Below are 18,457 nucleotides of genomic sequence, written 5' to 3'. Positions count from 1 at the left end.
AAGTGATAAGTGATATATTTCTCGTCGATGTAGTTGAAAATTCCTGATAACGAGTATGCGATATGGCACAATTGCATTCTCACAATTAATTACTTAGAAAACATATTGATATTGATATAATTTTTTGTTGATTTCGGCAGCGACTTCTTTACATTCTTGACTTTGCAGATAACTTTTGTGAATAGTTAAATAAAAATACGCGTTACAATAATATATTTCTGCTGCATGTATAATATGGCAGCAAAATATTTCAAGTTTAACGCGGTAGAGAAGCCAAGGCAATATACGAAGAGTTATGCAATACACGAAGAGTTATGTCTACAACAGGCATAATTCTTTGTCCAACTATAATTGTTGGAACAACAATTATATTCCGTAATAACTCAATGCGACAATATTATCGCACTGTCACACGCGTTAAACGGCAAGTATACATTGATTGTCATATAACGTTTTCTTCGTCTTTTACAGAAGAACATATAATTTTTTTTAAAAATTCTTAAAAGACTAAGTTTTATTTGAAATTCACGCGCAGAAACCTGTACAGTGTACTTCAACTTCTCTATCCAGTTTCAGAGAATACAAACGATTTTAGTCGATATCGAGGAAACTTCGTATTCTTGAATGCAAATGTCAAATTCGAGATTATCAAATAATTTTGCCAATTATAATATTATCTTTCAATCGACGATCAAGTGTGCGCGTTTTCTACGGAATTAGATAGCATCCTTAAACGGTTTTCTATACTAGGAAAAGTGTTAATAAGTTTAAATGCCGTGCAAATAGGTTAATAGATAATTTATCATTCATCAGTTCGCCAAGAGTGTCGCGAGTGAGATCCGGATCGCATTATTGAAGAGATCCAGCGACGACGGTGGACCTTACGGAATTCTAAGCAACACGTGATATGATTGACAAGTGAGACCATTCCAGAGATCTTGTTACACGTTAAGATATGTTTTTCCTAGTTTATATATCTACATTCTCTATATTGACAACAGATCCGACATCCCACTGAAGCAGTATGCGGAGGGTCTCCAAACTGATCAGCAGAACCAGGAGGGAGAATACAATCCTTTCGCCGATCGTCCAACCGCACCTCTGACCTCGTACATAAGTTTTATATTTTTGTCTATTGTTATTGATTTTTTAAGATTTATTCGATATCAGTTTTAACTATAAGCTGCAAATTAATGATCCGGATTGAATCAAATTTTTTAAGAAATTTCATTTAATCCAGATTAAAAATATTATACATTTATATTATTTTTACTTTTCTTTATTTTTTATGATATAATCGCATAAAAGAGATCGATATCTATCACATTCTGCACAATAGAAAAGGATTTCGCCATATGAATTACAACATTAGAATTTATTTGATATAAATTCAAAGTATTTGATAAAAATTCAAAATATTAACTTGTTCTATATCAAGATCTTTTTAACCGGAAATTTGATTTTAAATCTATCGAAATAATTAAAAATAACTCTTAAAATAATATAATGACCTATTTCTGTTCATTTTCTAGACTTTATACTGATTATTCAGTCGCATGTTTTAAAACAGGAACGTGTGTATGTAACTTCTGGAACAGCTGACATGTACTGATATATATATATTATCGCCTAATAAGCTTCACCTGTGACAAAATTATGAACATATGCAATCATATTTTTATTTTTATTATTGAGCTCTTAATTAAATTCATTATTTGATTCTAAAATGTACAATAATTATTATATGATAGAATAATTTTAATTATATAAAAAATTTGATATAATAGATTATGTTATGATTAGATTTATTTGCTAAATATTCGAATTATGGTAAATAATGTGAACAAATTTTATCGGAACGGATTTCCTGAAATCAATTGTAAGTTAAGGAGTTTGTATTAACGATTAAATGTTATCTTTATACAATCGTGCAATATTATCATAATATTGCTAAATAAACAGAAAGACTACTACTCGTAATATCATTGATAAAAATCGTTGCAGAGATTTCGCTGCTTTCATGCATCTGCTCAAGTGCGCGATCGGCACCGGAATACTCTTCCTGCCCCACGCTTTCAGAAGAACCGGCTATGCGATGTCCATCATTTGCGGCATCTGCGTCGGCGGATTATGCACTCACACGGCCACCCTCATCGTACGTGAGATAATGCGGAAGGCAAACCTTTTATTTTGAAATTTTATCGCTAATTTGAAACGCGATAGCAATTAACAAGAGAGGTAAAAGGAAATTTCTCTCTTTCTTTTTCTCATTTATGGCACCTGTCCTTTTCGCTATGACTTAATTGTTTTTGCCGATGAGATAATTTATATGATAGAGGGTAAGGGAATTTCTCGCATCTCCGAATGCATAGGCAGACTCTTTCTTCGATATACAGGTGCAGTGCTCTCAGATATTATGCAGGCGCAATCGCGTGCCCCAGCTGGATTTCGCCGAAACGGCGCAGTTCTCCTTCCAGTCTGGTCCGGAGAGGATTCGAAAGTACGCCAGGCTATTCGGCGTAGTTACCAACGTCATCGTTTGCTTCGTACACTTTCAGGCCGCCGTGATATACATCTTATATGTGGCCACGTCGTTCCAACAGGTATAACATCGCCGTGATTCTCATGTCGGATGCAAAAGTGCATTGCGAGATTCATTCGACAATTTTTATGAATGAAAAATTTTTATGTCTATACGTAGAATATTTGCATCAATCAATTTTAATTTTTTAAAAATGAAATCTTTATTTTAAAATAATGTCAACTTGTTTACCTTTTAGCGAAACATTCAATTGCTTGTACTCAAAAATTATCGTGATATTTTCATTAAGGAAAATTTAGCTAAAATTTTTTTTTCTTCTCAAAGAGATTCTATTAAAACAGGATTTTAGATCGAAATTTTATAGATTAACAGATTCTATATTATCTGTATTTGTTTTACTTCATTGTTGTTGCAAAAACAAGATTACAAACCGGGTAAAAAATTTTTATCTATGAGAAATTGTTATTACTTGCATTACTATTTCATTTGATCACTCGTTCCGTAATCTCTAATAGATATCTGATTTGAAGACAACAAATTACTTCAGGATGAATAATGTGTTCGATGTTCAATATTTCCAGGTGATCGAATTTTTCTCAAACTTCGAGATGAACTCACGTATTTACATCATTATCTTTTTTCCCCTTACCTGTGTCCTGGGTTTCGTGCCGAACCTAAAATATTTGGCGCCGTTCTCCGTTATTGGCTCTCTCTTCTTGGTCCTCGGTGTCTGCATCGCGCTCTATTACTTCTTCGACGATGTTCCCGATCCTGGTAGACTAGACGCTATGACGGAGATTCTACCTGTGCCCATGTATTGTGCTATTTTTTTATTCGCCTTACATAATATGACTCTCTATCTGCCATTGGAAAACACGATGAGACATCCCGATCATCTACCGCGCATAATCATTATCAGCATGTTGCTGAACACTTTTATATATCTGACTTTTGGTTTCCTTGGCTACAACAAGTACCCGAAAGCCTGCGACACCGTCATCAAGAACTTGCCGTTGGAAGAAGCGTACGTGTATTAATTTCTGTCTTACAAATTGCTTGCTTTGCCATTCATTCGGTTTTAATTGATATTACGATATCGATTATTTATTTGATTGATCAATTATAATTTTCCGCTTGAGAAACTGTCTGCTCTCTTTACAAACCATTCATAAATGGAATTTATTTACAAAAGTTACGTCATTGCGAATCTTCTTTTTATAAGGATTCATCATTCGTTAAAAAAATAAATCGCGAATAAATCATTACCGAAGGCAATTAAACTGTATATCACCGTTCGACGATCGACAAATATATGCTGACTGTCTGTTTGAAATGACAGATGTATAATTAATAGCGGTAACCGGTGTGAGCCGGTGATCACAGAACAGGATACGCTTAACATTTGCATGATCGTGTATATCTGTTTAGTTATTCCCGATTTATTTCATACATTCTATCTACGTTGTAAAGTCATATAATGATGGTATATCTACGGGGAATCCTTCAAATAAATTCAAGCGAAATTTAACAAAAGCCAATCGCAGAAAAAAAATTGCGCACGTATAATTATGAGAGTCACTCAAAAAGTGTAAACTTAATTTTGATTTATCAAATTATCGTGGGATATTGAATTTGATAACACAAATATGCGATCTGACAATATCAAGTATTGATATACTATTCTAAGAATCATCTGATCACAATCTATAATATTAGGTTTACGTTACCGATTGTGATCGATATATTTCGATTTTTATATTAAATCATACTTATCTACACGTAGCTAAAGATATTTTTTCGAACATGATGCAACTTATTTTATAATTTCGTTATCAAATTATTCCCTTTGACTGTACACGAGAAGGCTTGTGTATTTTTACATTTTTTAAATTATAAAATTTCAATAGTATATATTAATTTTAATAGTATATATAAAGACAGCCTACCATATAATCATTTATTTTAATGTAATTATAAACATAAGTCTACAGTTGCAACGTCAATTCTATTTAAGCGTTAATCAATCTGTCTCTCTTGATATCTGATAATATTTATTCTGCGAAATGTGTATCGCAAGTATCATTGAACGTATCTCTTGAACGAATCAAAATATTGCTCCATGATAATTCATATCGATCGCAGACGCGTTTCAAAATTGAAATTCACGGCCAATCTCATTATCGTCTTATAGACATGCTTTATGCTTACGCATTGCAGCCTGGCTCAGATAGTCAAGATAGCCATTTCTTTATCAGTGCTGTTTACTATGGGTTTGGCATACTACGTACCGTTCTCCATCCTGTGGCCGATGATCCTTTCAAGAATCGCCACGAAGAGCTTGCTGTATCATCGATTATACGAAAGCTTGTTCCGATTCGGTGGCATAATCGGAACCAGTAAGCATGTCACGATATGGCACGAATGTTGAATGTAATTGTCAGGAAGTAAGTTGTCCTTGTCGGTTCGCAGCACTGCTGGCCATCGCCGTGCCCCAAATGGTACCTTTACTGGGTCTGCTGTCCGCCTTGGGCATGTCGACGATCATGCTGCTGATACCCATACTAATCGAGATGACGACTAAGTGGACGGAAAGCACGAGGCCGATGATCGCGAAGAATATTTTTATTTTCGTCGTGTGGCTGCTGATCTTGGTGCGATTCTCCTCCGAAATAATAAGCGAAAATAAAACGCGAAAGAATATAATCGCAGGATTTGATTCTTTGCGAAACCTTGAGAAACTTATGTAATCTTATTTATAAGAGTTTCTCTATTTTAATATATATAAAATTATTTGTTTTCAAAAGTTGCTAAAAAATGCTTGGATCTTTGGAAATTTTTAAATTTTTGAAAAAAAAAATATCAACTTAAAGATTTATCAATCTTTTCTAATCTTAATTAATCGATTCTATTAAAGTATCAGTAAAAATAAATATAATTATAAAATACTAATAATATAATTATAAATATAAGTATAATTATTGTTTATTTGAAACATTAAATTTTTTTTTTAATACATGTTATTGTAATATTTGGATATTCTGGATGATTTACAGGTTTTCGGAGCGACAGAAAGCATACGATCAATTATTAGAGAATATGGGGGAGAGAGAGAAGAAGAATGCTGATCGATAGCTCTTGCCAAACTATTTAAGAGACTTTTAATATAAAATTATGAAGATGCTGCTGCGTTACGCGAAAGAGCCAGGCGTTACTTGGATATTTAAAGAATCACGTAACAAGCTATGTAAGCCTTTAATGCAGCAAAGCGAGAAGATTTATTTCTACTTTCGACTGACGGAATGACTAGTCTGTGCAGTAAATCGCGCGAAAAAAAATATCTCTTATTCGTTAATTTGAGTTTACAAGACGAGCATATTGATTCAATATACGCCTTCGATTTTCTCGCTTCTAAGCGTGTGCATAAAGTGAGTCTAAGCATGATTGATATGGGTATCGACGGTGTTTAATTCCCGTAAAAATTGAAACTCGTGACATTTGCAACATTCTGCGCAGCGGGACACCTTTAATTTTACTCGGCCAGCGTTTACGTAAAGCACGCGACAAGACGGATTTGTGCCGCTTGCAACGTGGAAACAAGAGCGGCAGTATACAATGAGAAACTGCATGTGCAGCAATCAAGGATAGAAAGGAGGAGGGAGGCCGTCAGAGACCTTCTTGCAAGGAGACGAGAAAGAGATGGTGAGAGAGCTCGCACTGTGAAGAGAAGAGAACGAGTATAAGGTGAAAGGGAACATATACGAGGTTCAGAGGCGCGAATCGAGCTGATCGCAGTCGAATAACCGACGTCCCTACGAGACCCATGTGCGAATAGGAGCGAATTACTTGACATAGTATTCCTGAGGAATCGACGAGAAGTGTTGACGATCTCTGATTCGAGCGATTCGTCGATTTTAAAATTTCATTAATCGATTAATTACGCGGGTGCTAATGTTTGAAAGAAGATAAAAGTACAATGAGAAATACACGTACACACACATACAATTTCGCAAGAATTAGATAAAGAAAAGAAGCAGAAAGCGATTGTACGGTTGATATATATCTCGAGAATATAACTTCGGTGAATTTAGATCTCGATATTGTGTTTAATCGTTAATCCAAGAAATGATTATTCATTCATCATATTGCAAAAATTTAGACATATATTTTTAAAAGAATCCGAGTGTCACTTTGCAAATCAGATTTATTTATTCTCTGTTTTCAGAGAGATATCTTAATTATTTTACCCTACATATATTATATATATTTTTATCTTTAGAAGATCTGTAAATTAAACTTTATTTAATTCTTACTTATTATATATACAATTTTTTTTTCTACTTTATGTGAAAATTTGCATTTTAACAACGGCAGTTCAACAATAAAAATTGAATAAAACAATTATTATCCTTCTTTAAAGAGAGAGAGAGAGAGAGAGAAATGATGATGAATGAGAGATCATATCTACGATACAGATCGTGCAAAATTTTTTGCATGATCGAAGAACTCTCTAAGCAGCTTGATAAATGACCTTTAAATTTTTTTAACATACACGGAATCGATTGTTTCATATGGGGATCAATTTTTATATATATAGAAATCTATAATACTTATAAAAAATATTGACAAGTGTGAATTGGTCAAAATTACATTTTAATTTCTGCATACATTGTTTATCGCATGTATCCCAAAGTAACGTTCAATCGAGTACAGACAGCCACTATCTACTCCCTCCCTTTCTGGTGTACACGCAGCGAGGAAGCTTATGCTCGGTAGTCACTCACGTGCACATTGACTGTTCGTATATATATACCTGGGTAACCTGAAGGAACTTGCCCAGTCGTGTGCGATCTGTCATCGTTCCGCTACGATATCGTCGCCTTCGTCCCGTTACCTCGTTGTTGGCCCATCAGTATTGGACAAGGGAGCTCGATATCCCGTAGAAAACGGTTGTTCATCAATTATCCTGTGCCAATCGTCGATTAACTGAATACCAGACGGAGGTGAAATGAGGAGGAAAATTATATTTTCTGGATAATCACGGTTACTCATAAATCCATCATATGGAGAAGAAAATCACGAAATATCTCCATAGCGGAAATGTTAGCAATAATTTTCAATGGTATTTAAAAGTATCGTACATTAAATGATTTATCGAATAATTTATTGTCGTAATCAAAATTTCCGATAATAAATGAACAATTTTTCATCATCATCGGAGAAAAATATATCTGATTGTCATCTCGCAGTACGACCGTGCGACATCTTTGAATTATTACATTTCTGACACGAGAATCGCGCTCAACGCAGATTCGCGGCATCAATAATAAACAGTGACGAATCTTTAATCGTCGGGGAAGATCATCCGGTCATTGCCATTTTGCACAATTACGATATGCGTCGGATGTCGGCAATCCAATTTGGTTGGATTTCGCCGGAGATATCGTAAATCGTATCTGGAATATATATATACATTTGATAATCTGACAATAAATCATTTTATTTCGTCGTATTATTATAACGCAGCATTTAGCAAAAGAAGCCAGAAAAATACGAAACCTTGAATAGAACTCACGGTTTCAAGGCGCATGCGAACATTTTACATTTCTCGAAAAGTGGGGAAGAGAGAAAGAGATAGAAAGAAAATAGAGGACTTTAGATAAACTTTAGAAAATAAACAAAAGATGTGTTTAAATTGAACGTTAAAGGCAAGAGGATCGACAAGATCAACAATGTCGGGAGCATTTAATATTCTTTAACATCGTCAAAGAAAGAAGTTCACATTGTAAATCAAGCGTGTCGTTCAGCATATCTACGTTGTAATACACAAGAGTAAGTATGATTTTAGTATGTAAATAACTTTACGTTTCCTCTAAACGAGTATTTCAAAAAAATTTATGGTCACTAAAATTTTATTTATTGATTACTAACATTTGTTTCATGTAAGAGATGTTATTTTATAAAGGTATTGATGAAGTTTTTTTCCTACAGTTGTATAAATTTTGTTCCGCTCTTGTATAAATGAATTATTTAAAAAAATTATCTACTTGTGACAATGAACATATTAATACCGTTGATAAGCTGTCAACTTGCTGATAGCATATCAAAATTACATATGTCTACAATGCCACGTGTCTACTTGCGAGTGACAATTTGTCGAATAATTTCTCAGTGCGTATAGAAGAAACAATATGCAAATAGTCTTTTCTCATTATACACACACGATTCACTTAAAATATTCTATCAAATCTTTAATATAGGCAAATTTTAAGCAGATTCAAAAATTTTAATTGCATTATAACTCACACGAAAAATTTTTATATAAAATAAAATCAGCTAGAAATTAATTCGAAAAATAGTTATAAAATTTATACATCATATATTTTGTACAATTAATTTTTTTATAAAAATTTTTAAGTGTTAGTTTTATCTCTAATTTACAATTCAATATTTTGCAATTAATTTTGAATTAATTAGATATCTCTTATTAAAAAAAATTCTATTAAAAATTGGTTCCAGAGTTATCAAAAAGTCTGTCATTTTAATTTGATTTACAACAAGATTACAGTGCTCATAAATACTATTACGCTACATATTAGAATCACGACAAACATCATGCTAATATTTGTCGAGAGATTGAATGATGTGCGGCAGTTAATCCTTCGGAAGTGAATGTTGGTATTACAGTAGGATAAAAGATTGCGGATTTACAACAGAATTGAGCGATAACAACTTCTATGAGTGATTATCCTGATAAGTACAAGATTAGCAGTGATTTAATTCCACTCGACGCGTGATCTTTTGCATTAGCATACGATGAATGATCAATGCTATAAAAAAACACGCTTCGCACTAAAAATAATATTTATATTATACATTCTTATTTGAATTACAATTATGCAGTAAAAGTTAATAATTTTTTAAAATAAATTATTAAAATAATATAAATTTTAGATTTTTTTGTATAATGTTGATGAACATTTCTCGTAAGACATTCTTGTAATATTATGAATAATTATTATCCTTTTTTTTAATTAATCCTAACTTGTGAAAGTTAGAAAGTTATAACTTTCAGACAACTTAACTTTTTGCTATAAAAGATAAAAATAGTATCTTTTGTAATAATAGAATTTCTTGCAACGCGAGACATTGTCTACTGCAAACACGTGCTGAATACACAAAACAGTCATCATTCGTTAAATTATTCACTAAATATAAAATGTAACCTTTGGAATATTATTATATATTACTTACAAAGGCTTATGATTCATAGAAAATTAATGCGAAAGATACGAGAGTTAAAAATTGCAGTCTGTTCTGCAAATTATAAATATTATTTAATAAAATTCTTTCAAAATCACGTTTTAAGAATGATAAAATGTACTCATACATTCAACTCGATTCTTGACTTATAACTTATCTGTAAGTCTTCTGTGAATTAGTCTACTTCGCTAAAATTAATTTACTGCTTAACTTATAAAGAATTTATACATTACAAAATTCATATATTATTTTTTCATATAATATCTCGATATGACGCGTGCAGAAAATATTAATATAGTTTTTTAAACAAGAAAAAAAATATTATTTTTGTAATTTTATTAATATGTAAGATTAATCGAAGTATAATTTACCATTATAATTTGAAATATTTTAAAATTAAAAGTTTTTAACAAAAAAATCAGTATATTTTGACATTAATATATATTAAATTTTATAAAGTATTAAATTATATAATAAAAAAAGATTTACATGTATTTAATCATTTTTAATTGTTATTATATAATTATATTATTATTAAATTTCTCGATATTTTTTAATACTTTTTTCCAAATAAAGTTTTATTTCTGCAAATTGTGGACATTATTTGCAAGTAAGGATTTTCTTGCATATTCTTGGCATAATCCTTTCTGGTCTTTCCGTATTGAAATATTTATAAGACGTAATCTCTCTTAATTATGCGAATCTTTCGCGGTATTAAAATTTCTCGCATGTATGTACACAGCGTACTCGTTCAAATGCATTCAAGGATTCCCCAAGGATTTCCAATTACAAATTCATTGTTATCGCAATGTGCGATCACAGTACATTCGTTCGCGTAATACCGGGGGAAGGAGATATTTTACCTGCCACTTTTACGTAAAATGGCGAAAGCAGATCAAGTCAATTGGTCGCGCTATCGGCTGGCTACAATCTCGAGCGCAACAGATTCTCTTGCACAACTCTGCTTTTTTTTATTCCTCATTAATTTCTCAAGCGAATCTCAGTTCGAGTAGTCCACCAGATTCGCAAAAAATTTCGTCATCAACCATTGAAATAAACAGTGTGTTAGCTTTTATCGGCAAATAAATGTCAGAGAAACTTTTCAGAGAAAATTGGTCAAGGTGAAGTATCACAACGCGCATTTATTTCATATTTAGTGGATATATACATGTTATATCTGTTTTTTATATAACTGATTATTTTTAGCGATTATTTTTACTGATTATTTTTTATAATAAGCTCGCATCAGGTTGCTATTTTAATCTTCTCACACTCGAATTTTTTCATTGTTTTCACTAATATATACATACACATATAATTCATTTTAGTAAATCAAAAGATTTAATAAAAGCTAAATAATAATAATGATCGAGTTTTTATAATATTGCGATTCACAACTTATGACAAATTCTCCTACAATTACAATTTTTCACAGATTTAATCACTGTCTTGTCAAATTTTTATATTGATTAAATAAAAATTCCTATTTGTTTTCCTTATCAATGTTTTCTCTATCTTTACATTTTTTTTTTAAATTTGTTTGTAATATTATCTATTTAAGTGATATAAACTGAAAAAATTAAAAGTGATATAAATCTAAAACTTTATTAAAAAGTGCTAATCTTATCACAGAAAAAGTAATTTCAAAGAGATTTGTAGATTTATTTAACTCAAGTGTCTTTCTTAATATTGATATATGTCACTATCATGAGCAAAATTATTAATCAAATCTTATAATCTCAAAATGAAGCTTGATTTCAATATCTCTCGAGCGATCAAATAAATATTGCAATAATACAGTGCATTTCATCATTTTCTTTTTTCGCGATTATTTTTGTCGTATTACGGACATTCAGTATAAAAATTTAATCAACGTATTATGGCAGATGATGTCAACAGGTAATTTCACACGAAGAAAAAGTTGGTCTGAAAATAACAATTATAATTAATATGTTTATTTTTATTGTTCTTGAAAAGATTTTCTGGATTAGTATTCCTACTGATTCACGTCAGTATAAAAACTCGTGAGCAACCAGTATTTATTTAGTAGAGTCGACATATTTTATATTTATGATGAAATGGCAGCGAAAAAGCATGTTTTTCCAAACAGCATGCTTGATTTGATGACGTTTATCAGATGCGTCTGATTCGATATGTCTGCTATTCACGTTGTGTCCTATTATACGATCACCGATGCAGATAAAGTTAGATAGAGTTGAGAATGTAATGGAGGAAAAACTATTTATTTTTTCTCAATAACTCAACATGTCTATTTCATAATAATGAAGAATATTTGCATTAAAAAAACTAAAAATGTTAATAATATTAACTTCCTAATAATGCATTTTTAAACAACTTGTATAATAATTTTTATTTCTATACATCGTAAGATATAGTTAATCATGAAACTAAATTGCTGCCAATTTTCATATAAAATTGTTATTTTTAGAAAAACCATGGGTCGGATAGAGAAAGAGGAGTCAGCCACTGATATGAAGGAATTCAATAGCAGGTATTTTCACCATTTCATTAATATTCGATACCATGATAGAAATATACAAATATTGCTTAGAATGCATATAATTAATTGCGTTACAAAAAGTTTTATTGATACTTTACTGCAACTCGTGCGATAACGATTAATACGAGTAAAATTGACAAGGACTTTCTTAATGAATAGAGTCATCGTTTTTGACAGGCATCAATTATAGATAACGCGTCTTCTGTATGCGCAGCGTCTGTAAAAGTAATCGTTATTGATTGATGATGATCTTCATGGAATGCGATCATATCGTCGCATTTGCGCGAAGATAAGAAACGCTTAGTAGAAACTCGGTTTTTCCCTGAAAGATTTTTAAGTGTCTTAATTATTTTTTGCTAAACTCGGTGAGTCGCATGACATTACAAATATTTATCGGAAATATTCTTCTCCAAATTATATACGATTATATACGGTATTGTATTGTTTATAATAATAAAGAAAATAATAAAAAAATAAAATTATAGAAAATAACGCAGTAATGTACATATATTAAGCCTAAAAAGCAATGTAACAACGAGACAAAAATATCTTCTAGAAATCAAATACCTCTCTTCGCATAAATATTTTCATGCTAATATGAAAAATATTATAAGCATTAGAGAAAGAAAAAATACTCTATCACTAACTTAATTAATCTTGAAAGAAATGATAATATAAATAAAAAATATTAGAGAGATTAATTGCTCTCGCTTTGAATTTATTCTTCTAATATTTTCATAATTTCATGTATTTTTAATGCTACTTTTTTGTTGTATTTATTAAAGCGTGAATATCTTTTGAATTTATTTAATAATTCATGTTTTCCATTTTTAGCACAAAAATAGCTCCAACTATCATTGGCGAGTATAAAGAAAAAGATGAATTGTACGATCCTTTTGAACATCGGGACAAGCGGAATGCAACTTCGTAAGTTTTCTTCTAGAGTCTTTATCAGCAAGTTGATATGTATTTTTCATTCTTTTCCTGATAATACTGTGCATTTTCTAGTATTCTATTTTTAACATTCAAATTACTAGATAATAATCATATTCGCGTATATGTTTATGCAAAAATGCAAATTCATCGTTTAATTTTAAGAATATAATCTCTGTCTTTGTTTGATTATCAGCAAAAATTTAAAATTGCAATAGCCTATATTGCGATAAGAAATCGTTAAACATATTTAATGATCTTGATATAATCAGATAATAACGAAACAAATATATTTGTTCATGAGGATAAATTTCATTTAATGTCACAAGACAGAATCTCATTAAAAAAATGATTATTTTTAGAACAATTTTTGCCCATAAATACAAAGATTATATCTTGTGGTATAACGATATTAATATACAATTCATCACGATTTGTTTAATTTAGATTCTATTAACAATATAATATATAATTTTCTACAATTAATCGCACTTTACACTTGTACTGAAATGAGATTAATATCATAACGTTGATTATATGTTTCAGAGACCTAGGCGCCACGGCGCATCTCTTGAAATCCTCCCTAGGGACGGGGATTCTGGCCATGCCGAACGCGATCAAGAACGGAGGTGCGCTGTTCGGCGGAATCGGCACGATCATAATCGGTTTTATTTGCGCCCACTGCGTACATATACTGGTGCGGTCGTCTCATGTGCTCTGCCGACGTACCAAGACGCCGCAGCTGACATACGCCGATACGGCGTACGCGGCCTTTCTCTGCGGACCCAAGCCGATCAGACCCTGGGCGAACGTCAGCAAGATATTCGTGAACACGGCGTTATGCGCGACGTATGTGGGCGGTGCGTGTGTCTACGTCGTGTTCATTGCCGCGTCCCTTAAGCAGGTACGCACCTTGCATAATTTATTATCGCGTGATGCTGTCCTTGCGCTGAGATGTGCTCTCGCACAGTGAGCGCGATTTATCGGTACATTTTCATCTTACTCTGATTTAAGATTTAATGTAATACGTTCGAGCGTGCAACTTCGTAAGTTTTGTTCTAGAGTCTTTATCAGCAAGTTGATGTGTATTTTTCATACTTTTCCTGATAATACTGTGCATTTTCTAGTATTCTATTTTTAACATTCAAATTACTAGATAATAACCATATTCGCGTATATGTTTATGAAAATTTTTCCAGTAATTAAGAATTTTTGAATATATTTGCCATATTGATTATCATTTTCATTTGTCGTCATACTAGACAATTTAACGATTCACGATTTTTATAATTTATGCGATATCGAATGAATTACTTCTGTATAGATGATGATTTTTGCATTTCCTAATTAAAGTAAACGTTATTAATACATAATTAAAAATATTCATGTTTGATAACATAACGATAACATAATTGTTGCTTATCCAGATGTAATTATTACTCAACAATCAGTTGATCATTTCTAATTATATTTTTTTATTATTTTATGATTTTATTATTTTTTTTTATTCAACTCAATTATTGATTACGTATCACAAATTGTCTAATTATTCTCAAGCAGCTTTTTTTATTTATTTTATATTGTTATAATACTTTTTTAGATTATTTAAACACGTTTTATCTTATCTTTCTGTTTTCGAAGATAAGACCGTCACACACAATTCAAGTTATATTATAGTAAAAATTATTTCATAAACACGCAAATATTTTTAAAAAAATCTGTTGACGAAAGAGATGGCAAAAATTTTGAGCGTACCTATTTATAAATAGCAAAACATAAACATAAACACAAATATTAAAGATTTTATTGTTTAAACAGTACGTTATTTTAATAGAAAGATGTAAGGAAAGATATTCCATCGCATTCTTTGAAGGAATGACTCTGTCTATTCTCTTTTTATGAGCTTTTCTCTTCCCTCTGCGAAACTATGCCACAATATTGCCTCGAGCCCTTCCATAAGTCGCGCGACCGATCTCTTTCACCGGTATGCATCTTCTTTTTTCTTATCAGGTCACGGATTTTCGCACCGAAAAGGATATAGACATACGATTGTACATCGTCTCGTTGATCCCGGCATTGGTGCTGCTCGGTCAGGTGCGCAATCTGAAATACCTGGTGCCGTTCTCGATACTGGCCAACATTTTCATGATGACCGGCTTCGCGATCACGCTCTACTACATCTTCAGCAACGTTAAATCATTCGAGAATGTCAAGCTGTTCTCATCGGCCGGGCAGCTGCCCCATTTCTTCGCGACTGTGATATTCGCCATCGAAGGTATCGGCGTTGTAAGTTCTACTTGTCAATATATTTAATCGCATTTCTTAACGTCGTTCGCATTCTCAAGTCCGGTTGTAATCGCGATCGTAGGTGATGCCCGTGGCGAACAATATGAAGAAGCCGCAGCACTTTCTGGGATGTCCTAGCGTACTCAACATCACCATGACGATAGTGGTAATTCTGTATGCGGTAATGGGAGTATTCGGTTACCTCGCATACGGCGAGACAGTGAAGGCTAGCATCACGTTAAATCTACCCATCGAGGAAACGTGAGTGAATTGTATCTTTTTTGCTGGGTGTTCTATCGTGACGTGTTGTTGACTAACAAAGGGCAATGTTTCAGTCTCGCTCAAGTAGTGAAGCTCCTTATCGCCGCGGCCGTTCTCTTCACGTACGGATTACAGTACTTTGTACCGCTTGAGATCCTTTGGAACTCCATTAAGCACACATTCAGCCACAAATACGCGGCCCTCGGTGAGACGATGATGAGGATAGGAATGGTTATGCTAACAGGTAAAGTATTTTATATCATATATTTAGATAATAAATGTTTTATATGGTATATTTAGAAATTTATCTAAAATTTCATTCTGATTTTTTAATATTATAGTTGAAATTGAATAGATAATTACCGCGATAAAAATAAATTTCATGTGATGTAAATGAATAATCAGAATTCGTATCAGAGATCTTGGTAATTCAACAAAAATTTTTAACAGAATTTATTCGACGATAACATATATGAAATAAATTACAGTTAATCATGTTGTTAGGTACAAATGACTGATCGCACACAAAGCATAAGTAATTCTCTGAATTGAAAAAGAGTGCGGCACATGTAGATGAATAGAAATAGTTTGACACAAAAAAACATCCGTTGCTTTTACAACTGCATGACTCACAAATCGCCTACAATATTCGGTGATTTATATCTTTTTTCATACCCATAAACGGATGTATAGAAAGGATTTAGAAATTAAAAAAAAAACTAAGCTTTTATGTGTGCTCTTTTATCTCACATACACGTTAGAATTTTTTTCTTTACATTGTATCTTTTATTATTGGTATTTTAATTTAAATGTATAGATTACGGAAGATTTTTTTTTTTTTATATAGAGAACATTTTAATATAATTTTTATCTTATTAATAATTCATTTGAATTATGACGTAAATAATCTGTCAGTATTTAAATAATCATAATATTCAAAAATATAGTTTTTTAAATGTTCATCTATCGCGCTTGCGAGAGAACGCCGCGTTCCTATAATTTCGTCGCAAATTTTGATATTTTTGCGAATATTATATATTCTTATAATGGATTATATATTCTCAGTGAATTTTTTTATTCCGCCGACAATGTTCCAACAAGACAGAACAACTGCTGTCAAATTACGATGAATCATACGCTCCCGGTACAAGATCGATTGAACGGTGTCACCCACTTATTCCGCGTGTGGATACCTACGATACATCTTTTTGTTACCAAATGCACTGAGAAAGAAAGGAATCGCCTGTTTGTCTCGACTCGGGTCAGTTCGCAATAGACTCAAACCAGTTCGGGTTGTTTCCAATTTGATTTCTCGTTGCCACACCATCTTTGAGGTTTTTTTTTTCCTAGAGCCCAGGTCATGAATGTTACATTGAGCACTATAATCAAAATATTAAAAAAAAAATACAATTTATTTTTAGCTTATTGAAATAAATCTCTCATTAATTTTGTTGAATGGTACAATACAGCGAGAGTGGTGTAACATAATGAAAATATTATTGAACTCGTTAATAGTAGCAATGACATTTTTCGATAAATTAAGAATTTTATGTGTATTTTATTTTAACGTGAATGTAAATTTTTCTATTTGGTTGTGGAATAACAACCGATATACTTGCGATATTTGCAGTGATCGTAGCGATACTGGTACCCGAGTTGGATCCATTCATCTCTCTAGTTGGCGCGATTTTTTTTTCCATTCTCGGCATCAGCATCCCAGCTGTCGTCGAGACGATTTCGTGCTGGGAGAATCATTTGGGCACCTTCAAATGGCGGCTATGGAAAAATTCCTTTCTAGTTATATTCGCGTTATTAGCGTTAGGATTTGGTTCGTGGATCTCAGTGAAAGATATAATAAAGTATTATGAGGAATAATAAATTTTATATAAATATCGTAGAAAGATATTTTTCTCAATTTTTTGCACGATTATAGTCGACAAAAAAAACGATGTAATGACGTTTCTTGAAACATATTATATATACATATAATATATATGTATATATATAATACATGCGCGAATTAAATGATGATCGGAGAGTCCTTTGTATTATTGTGCAAGAGATTAATCATAATTGTTTTTCTTTTCTTATCCTCGATCATCATTGGAATTGAGAAATTGTAGTAAGATCATTGAATTTGATATGCGTATCTCATAACAAATTCAGTTTTAATGAAATGAATTAAGTAATATAAACGAAATGTATAAAAAAAAAATGCGTATTTTTAACATTTTATTATTTTTTAATAAATTCGTAAAATCTTCTAGAAAAAAGAGAGAGCGAAGAGAATTGAATTTTATATTGCTTTCGTTTTATATACAGCTAATAAAATTGTATATTGTAGATATAATATCGCCACAAGAACTCGACGAAACTTTGTAAATAGATGTATATTATATAAGATGTATAATATTTTGTACAATTACTATAAAAATGAAATATGATATTTGCGAACACTCTTTGCAAAATTGATGCATAATTTATAACGCTATCTTAACTTTAAGAAAAAAGAATGAAAATTATCTTAAATTAAAAATATTTTTAGCAAGAATCTTTGTCACATTTTCCTACAACATTGCTGGTTTTTACTACAATGCGTTGTAGTAACACAATTTGATAATAAAGTTGTAAGCGTAATATGGAAATGCCGCTCT

The 18,457-nt window shown here is 31.8% G+C and overlaps 2 protein-coding genes across 3 annotated transcripts; both read left to right on the top strand.

The window, feature by feature from the left end:
• The first annotated feature begins 834 nt into the window (after nt 1-834).
• LOC126858841 (proton-coupled amino acid transporter-like protein pathetic) lies at nt 835-8,371 on the top strand. Its single transcript, XM_050609456.1, has 8 exons — nt 835-918; nt 1,002-1,109; nt 2,005-2,155; nt 2,397-2,603; nt 3,124-3,566; nt 4,760-4,938; nt 5,012-5,193; nt 5,596-8,371. The coding sequence occupies exons 1-8, from the start codon at nt 908-910 to the stop codon at nt 5,665-5,667; spliced, it is 1,353 nt and encodes a 450-aa protein (XP_050465413.1). The 5' UTR covers nt 835-907; the 3' UTR covers nt 5,668-8,371.
• LOC126858827 (proton-coupled amino acid transporter-like protein pathetic) lies at nt 7,379-18,354 on the top strand. 2 transcript variants are annotated; one of them, XM_050609435.1, is made up of 8 exons: nt 7,379-8,371; nt 12,252-12,314; nt 13,158-13,250; nt 13,803-14,160; nt 15,267-15,542; nt 15,625-15,803; nt 15,878-16,047; nt 17,434-18,354. In XM_050609435.1, exons 2-8 carry the CDS (start codon nt 12,259-12,261, stop codon nt 17,676-17,678), a joined length of 1,377 nt encoding a protein of 458 aa, XP_050465392.1. In that variant the 5' UTR covers nt 7,379-8,371; nt 12,252-12,258; the 3' UTR covers nt 17,679-18,354. The 2 variants fall into 2 exon arrangements, with proteins under 2 accessions (XP_050465392.1, XP_050465400.1); XM_050609443.1 differs by lacking the exon at nt 17,434-18,354 and adding an exon at nt 16,308-16,509 and having other exon boundaries at nt 7,380-8,371.
• Nucleotides 18,355-18,457: the final 103 nt, after the last annotated feature.

Source organism: Cataglyphis hispanica, chromosome 1, assembly GCF_021464435.1.
Source record: "Cataglyphis hispanica isolate Lineage 1 chromosome 1, ULB_Chis1_1.0, whole genome shotgun sequence".
In the NCBI taxonomy this organism is placed as follows: Eukaryota; Metazoa; Arthropoda; class Insecta; order Hymenoptera; family Formicidae; genus Cataglyphis; species Cataglyphis hispanica.
The sequence above is the reverse complement of the archived record's forward strand: the minus strand, read 5'-3'. Positions and strand labels throughout refer to the sequence as shown.